A 16,392-nucleotide genomic window follows, 5' to 3' on the forward strand; every position below is an offset into this window, starting at 1 on the left:
TCATCAGCATCATCCTCTTCGGAGCCCAACAACCCACTGCTTCCAGATCAGCCGGATGACATCACTTCTCCTAGCCCATTATCACCATCTGAAGGGGCAAAACCATACTTAGAAATGATCACCAGGATGGCTGAAGCATTGCAGATTCCTGTCAACATGGACAAGCCGGAACCCTCAGATCTGGTTTATAAACTCGTTCAGGACCAACTGCCTCCGGCAACTTTGCTGCCAATGTTGCCTTTCCATCTTGCAACCCTTAAAGAGACTTGGGAGACGCCTGGCTCTATTCCACTTTCTCTGAAACGTCTTGATGCTCTGTATAGAATACAGTCTTCCGACGCCGAGTTTTTTCACACCCAGCTCCGAATTCGATGATAATTCATTCGGCTTCGAAATTGAAACCAACTTGACATCCTGCTCCTCCTGAGCGAGAGGGCCATAAGTTGGATGCGTTAGGACGAAAGCTATACTCCACTTCTTCCACTCTGAGTAAGCTTCACACTTATTTGGCCTATTTTTCAGCCTATAATTTTAATTTGGCTAACCTCCTGACACCTTTGCTGACCAACCTCCCCGATGCCGCACTTCCTCAAGCGACAGCTATCATCCAGGAGTTGTCTGCTGTTTCTCGCCAACAAATAAACTTGTTGAAACATGCAGCGTCGTGCTCTTCCAGAGTACTAGCCACTTCAATAGCGATACGCCGCCATGCTTGGCTTTGTTCTACCATCTTTGTTTTGCTCCAGCCTGACCTAAAGACGAAGGTGGAAGGTCTTCCCTTTGATGGGGATGGCCTCTTTCATACCACCACTGAAGAGGTCCTCTCCAATGTCGATGACAGTAGAAAGAAAGCAAAACGCCTAGGAGTGGCTATCCCTTCTTCTTCATCCAAGCCCTATCATCCCAGGCAATGGTTTTCTCAATGGAGATACTTTCCTCCAAAATCCTCTGATACCTGGAAGTGGAAGCAATTCTCGTCCTCTTCCAAACCATCCTACTCAAACAAGCAGAAACCGAATCAGTCAAAACGCCCATCACCGAATAACAAGCAGTTGGTTTGATGGCCTGTCTCATCCAGAACTTCCAATGAACACAGAACTTCTACCAAACGCCACTTCTCTTCCACAAAACACAGAACTTCTGCCAAATGCCACTCCTCCCCACCCAGGGACCAGACTTTCTCCCTTTCAACATCTTTGGGAGTCCATAACTTCAGATGTCTGGGTCCTCACAATCATCAGAGTGGGGTACACAATCGAATTTTCCGAGTTGCCCATATTCCCACATTTCATTCCAACTCCCCCGACTCCAGTCCTTGGCGAAGCACACTCCTTATTGTTAAAAGGGGCAATAGAACCTGTGCCTTCTCAGGATGGGGTTCTACTCACGTTACTTCGTTGTTCCCAAGAAAGATGGCGGCAAGCGCCCCATCATCGACCTGAGAGACCTCAATCGTTTCATATGCCCCCAGAAGTTCCAGATGATCACCCTACAAATGATTCTTCCTTTGTTACCAAAGGATGCCTGGCTGGCCTCCTCGGACCTGCAGGACCCATATTTTCATGTCACTATCTGTCCACGTCATCACTGTTACCTCAGGTTTACCATAGGACAGACACACTACCAGTACAAGGCTCTGCCATTCGGCCTCACCACCACCCCTTGTGTGTTCACCAAGTGCATGGCAGTGGTGGCGGGAGCCCTTCGCCAACAGGGAATTCAAGTGTTTCGTTACATCGACGACTGGCTAATGGTGTCATCATCACCCAGTCAGCTACAGAAGGACATTACAATGACCTTAGGGTTCCTCAAGAACCTGGGCCTTCCTGTGAACTTTGCAAAGTCTCATTTACAACCCACGCAAATTTTCCCTTTCATAGGGGCAGTCATTGACACGACAGTGTTCAAGGCTTTTCTGCCCTTAGAGCCCAAACCCTGAAAGCTCTAATCCATTCCTTCCTTCTAACTCCGATGCAGACAGCAGAATCCATCCAACGTTTGTTAAGTCTCATGGCTGCCACAACTGCAGTGATTTCATTTGCCCATCTCAGGATGCGACCCCTTCAGTTGTGGTTTTTCCACCATTTCAAGCCGGAGACGCATTCTCAACACTTACTCCTGATAATACCGCAGGATATTCTGCATTCTCTAAATTGGTGGTTAATGGACAACAACCTCCTGATGGGCACGGACTTTCAGCTTCTGCCGCCCACAAGAATGTTGACCACAGATGCCTCACTCAGTAGCTGGGGAGCCCACTACGAGGATTTCCACAACTACCAGTTTGAGGCACATCAATGCACTAGAACTCATGGCTGTTCAGCTTGCTCTGAAATCTTTCCTTCTACACTTGAAAGACCATCATGTCCAGGTGGCTTCGGACAATGTAACTACTGTCTACTAAGTCAATAAACGGGGGCATGAGATTGCCCTCTCTCTGCAAACAAGCTGAACATCTGTGGAACTGGTGCATTCACAACATCTTTCTCTCTGCAGTGTACCTTCCAGGGTCCCTCATGCAGATGTGCTCAGCAGGTCACTACCCAGCGACCTAGAATGGACGCTCAACGATTGCTTATCTTCTTCCAATCTTCCGAGCATGGGCTTCACCTCAGGTGGACGCCTTTGCATCCCCTACCAATGCAAAATGTCTAATCTTTTTCAGCAGGGGCCCCCCAACCAACCATTTGCTTGGGGATGCCTTTCTACACCAGTTGTCAGGAACACTGTTTTACATGTTCCCTCCGATCCCATTGATACCCAGGACTATTCAGAAAATACGGACAGACCACATGGACTGTATCCTGATAACTCCATGGTGGCCACGTCAAGCCTGGTTTTTGCCTCTGCTACTGCTCTCACAAGGGGTCTTTCAGTGTTTGCCTCTGGTCCCAGACCTTCTGACTCAGCACAATGGGAATGTTTAGCATCACAACCAGAAGTATTTCTGATTGCCTGGAGAGTCAGACCCTGACCTTCTCATCAGAAGTCAGGGAGGTATTCCAGAATGCGAGGAAACCCTCAACATGAAAGTCATATCGACTCAAATGGAAACGTTTTTCCATCTATGCCGGAAAGCATGCTATGGATCTGTATACTGCGCCTTTGCAGATGCTTTTTTCCTACTTGCTCTCCCTCTCTGACGCAGGCCTCAGCTATTCTTCTTTGAAGGTGCATCTCTCGGCCATTTCAGCTTTCCACATCCTAGTGGATAACTCTTCAGTTTTCTTGCATCCTCTAGGGCAATCCTGAAAGGATAATCTCATCTAAAACCTCCCATTAAGCCTCCCCATGGAGTCTCTTTCTCGTACTCATGCAACTCATGGGAAAATCCTTTGAGCCCTTGGCCACAACTTCCCTGCAACTCCTTTCTTGGAAGATGGCCTTCTTAGTGGCTGTAACGTCCGCTAAAAGAGCAAGCGACATATCAGCTTTTAGGTCTGATCCTCCATATACTGTTTTCCACAAAGATAAAGTGGTTCTCCGCCCAGATTCAACCTTTCTACCCAAAGTCGTCGTTTCCTTTTTACTTTCACAGTCCACAGTCTTACCAACTTTTTGCCCTAATCTTTCTTATGACATCCAGAAAACTCTATATACTCTGGACATGTGTAGGGCACTTGCCTTTTATCTGAAGGACTGCTGCCTTCAGAAAGGACCACAGACTATTCGTGGCCTATGGTGTACCTCAGCAAGGTGTCAAGGTATCACCTCAACGCCTTTCTAAGTGGATATCTTCCACTATAAGGCTTTGTTACAAGACTGCAAAGGAGCCCTTACCTGAAGTAATCCACAGCCACTCTACTAGAGCAGTCTCGACTTCCTCTGCCTTTCTCCATGGAATTCCTCTGGAGGACGTTTGTGCTGCAGTCACTTAGTCTTCTTCGACCACCTTCAATGTGCGCTCTAGGTGAGATGCGTCCTTTGGAAGATCTGTGTTATCTTCGATTTTCCAGTGACCGCATCACCACTGATCTCAGGTGAGCCTGTAAGATAGCATGGTTTTATGTTACTAACCTGTGCTTGGTTCTAGGTTGCTCCAGTTTTATTGCCAGCACCCACTGTCAAAGTACTACAGCTTGCTAATCACCCATGTGTGTAGACTGCACAGGGACCATGAAGAAGATAAACAGGTTGCTTACCTGTAACTGATGATCTTCAAGTGGTCACCTGTGCAGTCACACACAACCCGCCCAGCCTTCCCCACTGATGGCACTGCCTTCTACTTACCTGCGATTGGACTTGTAAGCGGCAGCTGCAAGAAACTGAGCGGGAAGTGGACTCCTCCCCCGTTCTAGGCATGCGCACTGCGAGTCTGCTCCCCTGGGCAGGAGAGGAGCCCACCAAAAACACGCTATGCTGCTGTTGGAGTTCTCCGAGGTCGGATTCGAGCAAAGGGCACGAACCCATGTGTGTAGACTGCACAGGTGACCACTCGAAGATCATCAGTTACAGGTAAGCAACCTGTTTTTCTATCCTGAGTCTTTGCAATTATTAGTGCTGCTTTTGGAGAGCTGCTGTGAGGACCAGCCAATATGTTCAGATCTCCAGGTGGGCAGATCACAGATTGGAGGTGCTGATTTCTACCAGGGAAACGATATGAAGGGAAATAATTCTTCCTTCACCTATCTGTGACGTTAGTCCAAATTGGGCCACCCCACCTACTTTTCCAATTAAGTATACTTTGGGAACATGATCAGAGTATCCCCAATATAACATGCAGTTTGGCTGTGCAATCACTAGACTGTAAGCTTTGAGTGGGAGAAACTAAAGCTCAGCTCACCTAATGAAGATCACGTGGTAGCCACATGCTTGTCACTAACTCTCAGCTGCTGTAGCCTCACAGAATTGTTATGAGATTAAAATGTTTCTCTGAGCTTCTTAGAGAAAGGCCAGGATACAGATACTTGGTTGTTGTGGTGCTCACAGCAAACTCAACTGTGTCCACCAGTCTATTCAAACAGGGAGCTGCCCCATTAAATTCAGTGATGGCAATAGCTCCATGTATACATCCTTCTGCATATAGAATGAGCCTGACATTTATGCAAACTGAGCAGTCCCTGTTTACTCAGGGAGATCTTGTGCAAATTGGAGTCTTGAGGAGTTTTGTATCACAGTGAGAGTCTAGAGATTCTAGCACTGGATTTATCCATCATTCAGTGTCTAATTGGCCTCAGAGTACTCTTTTCTTGTACTTTCATTAGATTTACTCATCTGTTTAAATAGGAGCCAGTTCAGCATCTTCTGCTCCCACTAATCTTGTTTAAATAATCCACAGAAAGCCTGTTCCTACATCTGTTGAGTTGAGTAACAGAATGGGAAAGCCCTCTCAATTCCCTTTATGGAACAGGGAACCAAAATTTGGCATACTCATATTTGAGTCATTATATAAAAGTACAGTCATAAAGTAATTCTTATTTTATTTGCATTTTATTGCCTGAATAACAGCATCATGCATTATAATACATCTTAGCATGTTGTGTTCTTCCTGACTTTTCAGTGTCACATTATATAAGCCATTATGCAGACAAAATGAGTAACGCAATATCTTTGTGACAGTTTGTCTTAACTATTATAAACTCTGAATCTGAACTTTATTCTTTTTTTTTTAAGCTGGAGAGATCAGTCTGTTAGACACTGATTTTAATGCGGAAGCCAAAATCAGACCTATTTGGTCCCCTGGTGCATTAATGTATTATGGAAGAGCTGAGCTCCAGGCAAGCGATCACAGGTAACATTGTCTAAAGTGGAGCATGCTCTTTCTGAAGCAGAGTTGATGTTATATTGGCTTATCCTCATCCTTTTCAGCATTGTTGCACAACAATGTGGGATAGCATACTACCATAGCTTGGTGGTAGGGCACATGCTTTGGTTGTAGAATGATCCAATCAGGAACTCATTTGTATATTAGGCCACACACCCTGACACTAAGCCAGTTGGAACTGTGTTCCTGCTCAAAAAAGCGCCCTGGTTCCAACACATAGTTTGTGAAACCAAGCAATGAAAATTACATGTTCTGTCTGATATTTAAATAGCTCATACGGTGCATCTAATTTTAATGGCATATCAACATGTTCTCTTTCTCAACTCATTCTAGATGTCCCCTACAATTATGATTACCTTGCCTCTTACCTCTCTTTAACTATTTATTTCTCTGAATAAAATGTAGGCCTGTTTTAGCTATTGTGGAAGTGGAAGTCCAAGAGGTTGATGCAGCTGCCCGGGAGCATGTTTTCCAGGAAGTATCTTCCTTTCAAGGACCTCTGGATGCCACCGTAGTGGTGACTTTGCTGACGCCATCCCCTGAAGAAAGAGATGAATTTCCTGAGGATTTGCGCACTGAACTTATGCAGATATTTGAGAGTTATGGCAATGTTGTGCTTGTTAGGTAAAATATTGTTCATATTTAAAAACTAATACAAATTAAATTAATGCCCTTGGATTCAATGCGTATTGAATTTACGTAGCATTATTTATTATAAAGTATTTCCATGTAATAATGGCCTAGTAATAATTATAAAGAGCCCCGTGGCGCAGAGTGGTAAAGCTGCAGTACTGCATTCAGAGCCCTCTACTCATGACCTGAGTTCGATCCCAGCAGAAGCTGCTTCGGGTAGCCTGTTCCAGGTTGACTCAGCCTTCCATCATTCTGAGGTCGGTAAAATGAGTACCCAGCTTGCTGGGGGGAAAGTGTAGATGACTGGGGAAGGCAATGGCAAACCACCCTGTAAAAAGTCTTCCGTGAAAACGTTGTGAAAGCAACGTCACCTCAGAGTCGAAAATGACTGATGCTTGCACAGGGGGCTACCTTTATTTTTTAAATAATGATTAGAAAATATTTCAGTGCCACAATCCACATGCTTTTATATGCTTTAGAAATCGCATCAGATTTCTCATGTGCATATGGGTGATGAATGTCCCAAGAGAGGTAGAAATGTTCCCTGATTTCTGTTGATAAGCTTGGCAAATCGCCCTGAAGTAGCACCCTGAGGTAGCAAATCAAAATGTCCCTTGTCATTTAAAAAAAAATGCAAATATCTCTTGTATTCTAAATATATTTCTGAATTCTCAGTATTGAATTAATTAATCCCTAATTCAGATTAGGGCATTCAAAACTGTGTGATCTTCGTCGTGGTCTCTGTGCTTCACACTGCTGGGATGATCGGCGCTTGTGTCGACCCCAATGGTGATCTCAAAGCTCCAGAATTTTCTCTAGCGTCCTCCCGCCACTGTGCATGTCCAGAGGAGGGCGCCATATTCTCGGCAGTTTCTTTCTGACTGTGCGCGGGGGCCAGAATGTTTTTCACCTGAGCTCCGGTTGGTGATCTCCCTTTACTGCTCCGCTCATAAAAAAAGGTATTTCTCCCTGTTTGTTGTTTTAGTCCTATGTCCCCCCCCAGGGCTCATCCCAAGAGGGTCGATCCATGCCCATTCTGGACCTGTCCTTGTCAACATCGATGCTGTCACAGATCCTGCAGTCACCAAGGAGACAGGTGGACTCCCCGGACGAAGGGCAAGAGGACATTGCGGACTCGGGTGCAATCGATACCAACCAGATTGACCTTACCCAGCCTAGCAACCCTGACTCTGACTTCGCACAGGCTAGCAGGCCATCCACCCTGAGGGAGGAACCAGCGGCTTCAGTCATACTGAAACGACCGTAGGAGCTCACGCTACCTGACTAAGCTGAACAGATCTCCAGATCTGTACAGAGCACCAGATCAGGTCACCGAATCAGCACCGACCGGATCCGTACCAACCATAGCCACAACCAGACTAACCGAATCTGTCCAACCACCACATCAGCTTCCTGGAGAGTTGATGGCAATCTGGTTCGCACTCAGATCCTTCTTACCAATACTGAAGGGAAGGGTAGTGCCAATACAGACAGACAATACCACAGCCCTAAGTTATGTGAACAGACAGGGTGGAACAGTCTCTTGGAATCTGTGCTGACTAGCTATACAAATCTGGGACTGGTGCATAACCCACAAGATATGGATTACAGCATTGCACATTTCAGGGGATCAGATTTTCCAAGCAGACTTTTTCAGTCAAGGCGGTGCAGTACTGCATGAATGGGTGGTGAACGACCAATTCCTGAGGGTGGTCTTCAACAAATGGGGCACACCAGCAATAGATGTCTTCGCCACCAGTCTGAACAGGAAATGCCCCCTCTTCTGCACCCACAATGGCAGGGACTCAGCCTCCTTGGGAGATAGCCTACTAATTCCATGGGCAGGCCATTTTCTATACATGTTCCCACCCATTGCGGCCCCGTGGCGCAGAGTGGTAAAGCAGAAGTACTGTGAGTCTGAACTCTCTGCTCACGACCTGAGTTCAATTCTGGCGGAAGCTGGATTCAGGTAGCCAGCCCAAGGTTGACACAGCCTTCCATCCTTCCGAGGTCAGTAAAATGAGGACCCAGTTTGCTGGGGGGAAAGTGTAAAAGACTGGGGAAGGCAATGGCAAACCACCCCATAAAAAGTCTGCCATGAAAACGTTGTGAAAGCAACGTCACCCCAGAGTCAGAAACGACTGGTGCTTGCACAGGGGACCTTTCCTTTTTTCCTTTCCCACCCATACCATTGATAGCGCAGATAGTATACAGGCTGCTCAGAGATCAGGCAGACTGTATACTTGTAACCCCATGGTGGCCATGCCAACCATGGTTTCCCATACTTCTTCGTCTTAACAAGGTCCAGTACCATCACTTCCTGGCAGCACTAGGCTTACAGACCAATTGGGATCAGTTCTCCATCACAACATCCCATAACTGAAGCTCACTGCATGGAGAATTTCCCAACCTACTCGTGCCCCAAGGTACAAGAGATACTGATAAAACAGCAGGAAGCTGATCGCTAGGACATCATACTGCCATAAGTGGCAAAGATTCCTTAGATGTGTGAAGGATCCAGACTTCATAGCTAGGACCTGCTCACTTCAGACTGTTTTTTCTTTCCTGCTGGCTTTATGCGAAGAACTCTACATTCATCTATTAGGGTATACTTGTCAGCGATATCTGCATACCATGTGGAGGGAATCTAGTGTTTTCCCACCCTAACAGCAAGAAATTCCTAAAGGGCCTCCTTTGCATGCACCCACCTACCTCCAGAGCTATGACAGTGTGGGACCTTCAGCTAGTACTAAACATGTTGACAAGAAAGCCATTTGAACCAATGGCCACGTGCAGTCTGCACCTTTTGTCCTGGAAGATGGCACTGTTGGTGGCCATCATCTCAGCCAGAAGGGTTGGAGAGTAATGTGCACTACATCACGACCCACCCTTCCTCTCCTTTCATGCTGAGGGGGTCACTATGACACTTGATATTACCTTCCTGCCTAAGGTGGTCTCTATGTTCCATTTATAGGCCACCGTCAATCTACCTACCTTCTTTCCTAAACCCACTAATGATGAAGAGAGGAAATGTTTTCAGGGCACTCCTGTTCTATGCCAATGGCACCCAATCATTTCGCTCCATAAACCAACTTTTTGTGGCCTATGCGCAGGATAAGAAGGGTTCACACATATCTACACAAAGACTTTCGAAATGGATAGTAGAGGCAATCAAGTTGTGCTATTTCTTGGCCAAGAGATCTCTTCCTGGCCTGGTGAGGGATCACTCCACTCAAGCAGTGGCGACCTCAATAGCGTTCTTGAAGACTGTATCACTGCAGGACATTTGTAATGCAGCCACGTGGGCTTCCTCTGCATCCTTCATCAAACATTATGCACTGGACACACTTGCAGAGCATAAAACGCTGGTGGGGAGCACAATTCTCTCTTCTATACATCAATGAAGACTGCCAGCACCCTCCTCCAGGTAGGGTAAAGCTTGCTTATCTCCCAACAGCGTGAAGTACAGAGACCACGACGAAGATAAACAGGTTGCTTACTTGTAACTGATGATCTTCGAGTGGTCATCTGTGCATTCACACTACACACCCTCCCTCCCCTCTGCTGTCAGCCTTCTCATTGAGGTTGTTCAGTGGTCAGAAGGAAACTGGCAGGAATATTGTGCCCTCCTCTGGACATGTGCAGTGGAGTCCCCGAGCATGCTCAGTAGGAGAACGCTAGAGAAGATTCTGGAGCTTTGAGATCACCGTCGCAAACACCGATTATCGCAGCAGTGTGAATGCACAGATGACCACTTGAAGTTCATCAGTTACAGGTAAGCAGCCTGTTTTTCTGAACCTCCTTGAACAAACTCTGATGTAATCTCACCATATAGATTTCTATGGGTGCCATTAATTCAATAATATCTAGACTGGATCTGTAACTATAGTTACTCATCTTCTGTTTAACTAACATACACAAGGCAACCAACTTGATTTCTCCCAAAATTCTTCCACCTCCAAGTTCTTTACTCATGAATTTGTCATCAGACTCTAGCTCATCAACAGCAAATGTTAAATGTGTTAAAGTGGAAGTATTAATTGTTTCTAAATTGTCCTTTACAACTTCACCATAGACATTCTTAGCCATTTTCACAGTTTTTACTTTGCCTTCCAATAAATTTTGTATTCAGTTTAAGATACCTTTTGAGATTCAAAAACCACATTAGGATTTTAGCATTCCTGTGTTCTAGAAATGCAGGGAAACTATTGATGAAAGACGTAAAGAAATGCATTTTCATTTGTCATCTCTTTTCAAAAGCACTCCAAAAATATTGCTGAATTTTAAAGAGGTTATGTAACTAGTTTTTGCTTAAATGAAAGAGGGTATCTGAAAAAGTGAGCAGTGACTCATGAAAGCTCATACCCTGCCACAAATTTTGTTAGTCTTTGGGTGCTACTGGACTCTTGCTCTTTTCTAATAAAATAGCTGGAAGGGAGGAAACTGAGAGTGTTTTTGAACATGATACAGGTGATGGCAAAGCAATTTGGGATTCTTCTTTTTGTGCTTTCTGTGGTTACCAAAGTAGTGACCTGAGCATCTCACAAGCAGTGACACTTGTAAGCTGTATCCATTTATGGAATTTATGCATAGAGTCATGGAGGAAATGTGTATGTTCCCAATTTTGTTGTGAACACATGAAACATAAAGAAAAGGTCTGGTCTGTCATGGTTCTTTGCAATATCTATGTAAAATGGCAAAATATGCCCTTTTAAAGAAAACATGCTGTGGTTGAAATTTATTTCCCCTATTGAGACCAGTGCATATAACAGCATTGTTGATCCTGAATTATCATGATGAGAAAATAAATTATTGAAACTAAATTATTGAGAAACTAAATTGTTGATCCTGAATTATCATGATGAGAAACAGAAGAACATCCTGTAAAAATGTTAAGAAGGCAATTATACAAAGTGCAAAGATGCAGAAAATAACAGGCAATTGATTTACTATTTCTTTTTTGCCTCTGTTCTTATTAGGATCAATGGAGGTCAAATGCTGGTAACTTTTTCAGAAAGCAGGTCTGCTCTTCATGTTCTTGATGTAGATGGTGTAAAGGTAAAAACAAAGAAACAAACACTGTGTTCATTTAGACACCAGAGTCATGGATAATGCTTAACATATTAGCAAGATTTTCATAGAAAGTTTTTCTTTTACCATTCTCATTGATTTCATTGAATGCCCAATCTTTTGACGGTCATCCCAAATATAGATATGTCATTTCCATGAACCTGAGCTTGTAGCTTTCAGGTTAACCAGTATTTTTGGCCCAAACTACGTTACAGGATGTAAGGAACAGTTTGTAACATGTAGGGTTGGTCTGAGTTCCCCTGGGTTGATTCTAATAATCCAGTGTCAGTGTCAGGAATGCCTCCGTGGGGCTGTTTCAGATTGGGAAAACAATATGTGAGGGGGAGGCTGAATCAAATCTGGGCCCTGTGTGCTTGAAAAAAGTTCCCCTACTCCTGATATCTGAATCAGGTCAAGGGAAGTCAAATCCTGTGGTTACAAATCATATGTGGTTTGGCACTTGGTATCAGGTATCACTGTACAAGGTTGGTCTGAAAATTACCAGCTGATAGACTTGACTGCTCAAGACCACCAAAACATTGGTGGAGGACTGCTGTGACACTTTAAAAGGATTGACGCATTTATTGAGCCCACTTCACAGATCCTCATGCCACATTAAGAAAATGAATGAATCTGGGGGACTTCCGGGGTTGGAAAATGCTGAACTGAATTGCTTCTCAGAACGGGAGCAGGCTGGGGCTTCTGTTCGGGGTAGTGGAGGGCAATTTAATGCCTACTGCCTACTTTTTTCAGTCGGAGATCAGTCCAAGATATGCACAGGAAACTCTGAGGAGATTTACCTTGGCTAAAAGGGAGTCCAGGGGGGGGGGCTCCTTTGAGGCTTTGAGGGGTCTCTAGAGACGAGTTGCATATTCATCATCTGCAGAAGTTTCCAGAGTCACTTATTTGACATAAGCTCTACAGGATCCTAACCTTCTTTGAGACTGCTAAACATCTAAAGCTATACAAGACCGGTGTTGGATCTGGATAACTGCAGAAAAAGGTACTGATGACTATCTTCATTCCGGGACTATTTAAAGTTAAACAAAATAAAATCAGAAGGTGGGAAATAGAGATTCAGAAAGCTTGGAAGAAGAAGGGGAGAAGGGGCAAAATTTGAACTTTGTAAATTTAAAGGACAGTGCTAAAAAGTGGAAAGGAATTTATTGTTTTGTCTACTTGCGGTTTTGGTGAAAAAGCCCCATCATCACAGATTTGCAGCTCTCACAGTCAACACAGGAAATACGTCAAACATCGTGAGATCTTTTTACCAGTGAAAAAGGGATTTGGTGGCAAGAAAAGCAGGAAATGTCGGATGGAAAAGGGAAATCATTGAAGCAGCTAGCCTACTCTAGGACTATAATATCATAGAAAAACATTGGCGGCCATTGCTAGGAGGTCAAAATTTAAACAAAGTTTTTAAAGTGTTCGGGACATTAAAAATTGATGAAGCTCACAGAGGTGATAATTATAAGGTAAATACTATTCGATATTATCGCTGATAATTATTTTAGAAGCCTTTTGAAGGAATTTTTTTTAAAGGGAAGCAGAAAGTCGCGACTGCCATTTTGGAAGAAATAAAAACTTTAAAATTTAATATCTGAGCCCAGGAGGCTCTGAGGATGGCGAAATTAGGTTTATTGTAAAGGGCAAGCCTTACTCTATCAAACCTGATCGTTTAAATTTATTTTGGAGAGGTCAAAATTTTCGGGGGGTTTTTAAATGTCAGAGCATAAGTTAACCCGTGCAAGGACTGCCTCAATGGAGAAAATGCAAGAGCAATTAGAAGCAATGGAAGCCAGGATGATGAAAGGGGTGAGAGACATGATAACTGCTTCTAAAAAAGAAATTAGAAAAGACATTGAAGAGCTAAGGAAAGATTTAGAAGATCTCAGAAATGAGACTGTGGTAACATCAAAGAAAGTGCAAGAGGTGGAAGAGAGAGTGAAAGTACATGATTCCACCTTGTTAAAAATGCAAGAAAAGGTGGCAATTCATGACTGCAAATTGATGGAAAACCAGATACGTCTGAGAGGAGTACCTGAGGATGAAGAGACTGATTTGAAAGGATATATAAGAATAATTGCAGAATTTTTGGAGGAAGATCCTGAAGGAATTAGAAGCATGTATGACTATATGTATAGAGTGAACTCACTATATGCCAAGAAAAATAATCTACCAAGAGATGTGGTTATAAGATATATGACAAAAGATATGGTGGGAAAAATCTTGAATAAAAATTTTGAAAAGACATTGATAGTGGGAGGCAGCAGAGTAAGAATCATGAAAGAATTGCCAAGACAAGTGATAAATGACAGAAAAACATAAAAAATTGACAGAAAAACTACGGGACAATGAAATGAGGTATAGATGGATAATACCTGAAGGTCTGAGCTTTGAGCTGCAAGGAAAAAGGATTGCAATTACAAGCACACAGCAACTGCGTAGGTTTTATGAAGAACATAAAGAATTTGCACCATGATGGATTACAAATTATTATCTTGGAATGTAAATGGACTAAATTCACCACAAAAAAGAAAGGCAACGTTTCATTGGATTAAAAAGCAAAATTGTAATATAGTTTGTTTACAAGAAGTGCATATCAAACAAAAGGATTACAAATTTTTATGGAATAAACAACTGGGACTAGAATTTTATTCATTGGCTGAACAGAAGAAAAGGGGAGTGATTTTTTATATTAAACAAGAATTGGAGCCGAAATTAGTGTTTAAAGATAAAGATGGAAGATTTGTTGCAGTAGAAATAATATTAAATGCAGAAAAACCCCATTGTTATTGGGACTGTATGCACCAAATGTGCAAAGGATGCTTTTTAAAAAGACATTATACAACAATTTGATGAGCTGACTTATGATCAAGTTTTGATAATGGGGGACTTTAATGGAACAATTAAAAACACATTAGGATAGGTCTGGGGGGTAAAAAAAATAATAAGGAAGGAAAATTGTCAAAGTCTTTTTTTGAATTGATCAAACAAGAAAATTTGGAGGATATATGGAGGAAATTTAATCCTGAAGTGTGGGACTATACCTTTTTTTCAGCAAGACATAAAACTTTTTCCAGAATTGACATGTTGTGGGGCACTAAAGACTTAGGCCTTATAACAAAGAAAATAGAGTTTTTACCTAAAATTAGGGCTGACCATAACCCAATAATGTGGATTACAAAATCGTCTAAGAAGTTGAGAAGATGGAGATTGAATGAAGATTTACTACAGAATAAAGGAATAGTGAAATGAAACTAAAGCTTTCTTCCAAATAAACGATAAAGAGGATATAGAATTTCAGACCGTCTGGGATGCTTATAAAGCACTAATGAGAGGAATTAGGAATAACAAAGATAAGAGGGCAAAAGGAAAACAGATGCTGGACATTCAAAATGAAAAAAAGAAAAAAAGAAGGGGAACTGAGAAAAAGGCCAGGGAAAAAGAAAATTATAAGGGAGATTACAATATTACAAACGCAAATGAGACATTAGTTAAATAAAGAACTGGAATGGAATCTGAAAAGATTGCAGCAGAAATCTTTTGAGGGAAAAAACAAACCCGGAAAATATTTGGCCTGGCAACTGAAGAAAAAGAGAGAAAGTAAAATTATTAATAAAATTGTGGTGGATGGAAAAGAGGTGGTAGATCAAGAAGGAATAAAAAGAGAATTCTTTAAGTATTATGCCAAATTATTTAAAGGTGTTAAAATAAGGAAAGAAAAGATGGATGAGTACTTACAAAAGATAAAAATAGCACCCTTAGCAGAAAATATGCGAAAAGTTTTGAACAATCCAATTGAAAAAATAGAAATTGAAGCAGCAATTAATGCAATGAAAAATGGAAAAGGACCTGGGCCAGATGGATATACAGCTAAATTTTTTTAAACCCTCAAAGAGGAGTTAATCCCGAAACTTCAGAAATTGATGAATATGATAAGAACAAAAGGGGAAATACCAAATACGTGGAAGGAAGCTGTTATTTCGTTCATTCCAAAGGAAGATAGAGATATTACAAACATAAACAATTATAGACCAATTTCATTATTAAATAATGACTATAAAATATATACAAGAATCTTGGCAGAACGGTTTAAACAATATTTGATAAATTTTATAAAGGAAGATCAAGCGGGGTTTCTTCCCAAAAGGCAAATAAGAGACAATATCAGAACTGTTGTAAATATTGTACAATATTATGAAAGACATCCAGAAAAAGAAGTAGCATTATTCTTTGCGGATGCAGAGAAAGCATTTGACAATTTAAATTGGGATTTTATGTTTGCAGTAATGGAGAAAATGGAGCTGGGAGAAAGCTTTATAAGAATGATAAAAGCAATATATACTGAACAACGTGCAAGGCTATGTATAAATGCAGATCTTACAGAAGACATGATAATTAGTAAAGATACAAGACAAGGTTGTCCGCTTTCTCCACTGTTGTTTATAATGACTCTTGAAATATTACTGATGCAAATTCAAGAAGATAAAGAAATAGAAGGATTAAAAGTAAAAGGATTTACTTACAAGTACAGAGCATTTGCAGATGATATAATGTTTATAAATGAAAACCCCATACAAGTCACACCTTTGTTGTTAGCCAAAATACAAGAATATGGGGAGTTGGCGGGACTTTGTATTAATAAAGAAAAATCAAAACTTCTATGTAAAAATATGCAAATAAATAAGCAACAAGAATTGCAAAGACTAATGAGCTGTGAAGTTACCTCCAAGGTAAAATATTTGGGTATGGAGATAACAATGAAGAATATTGATTTGTTCAAAAATAATTATGAGAAGCTATGGCGTAAAATGGATGAAAATATGTTAAAGTGGAATAAACTTAATTTGTCACTGTTGAGTAAAATAGCTGCAATTAAAATGAATATTCTACCAAGAATAATGTATTTGTTTCAAACTATT

General features: G+C 42.0%; 1 protein-coding gene across 2 annotated transcripts in view; it reads left to right on the forward strand.

Moving 5' to 3' along the window:
* SYNJ2 (synaptojanin 2) overlaps positions 1-16,392 on the forward strand; it is a 116,542-nt gene that overhangs the window by 87,194 nt on the left and 12,956 nt on the right. For both annotated transcript variants that reach the window (XM_060241396.1, XM_060241405.1), the window contains 3 exons: positions 5,614-5,731; positions 6,170-6,388; positions 11,377-11,455. In XM_060241396.1, the coding sequence (XP_060097379.1) occupies positions 5,614-5,731; positions 6,170-6,388; positions 11,377-11,455 (416 nt within the window). The remainder of the gene's footprint in view (positions 1-5,613; positions 5,732-6,169; positions 6,389-11,376; positions 11,456-16,392) is intronic.

This window comes from Heteronotia binoei, chromosome 1 (assembly GCF_032191835.1).
Source record: "Heteronotia binoei isolate CCM8104 ecotype False Entrance Well chromosome 1, APGP_CSIRO_Hbin_v1, whole genome shotgun sequence".
In the NCBI taxonomy this organism is placed as follows: domain Eukaryota; kingdom Metazoa; phylum Chordata; class Lepidosauria; order Squamata; family Gekkonidae; genus Heteronotia; species Heteronotia binoei.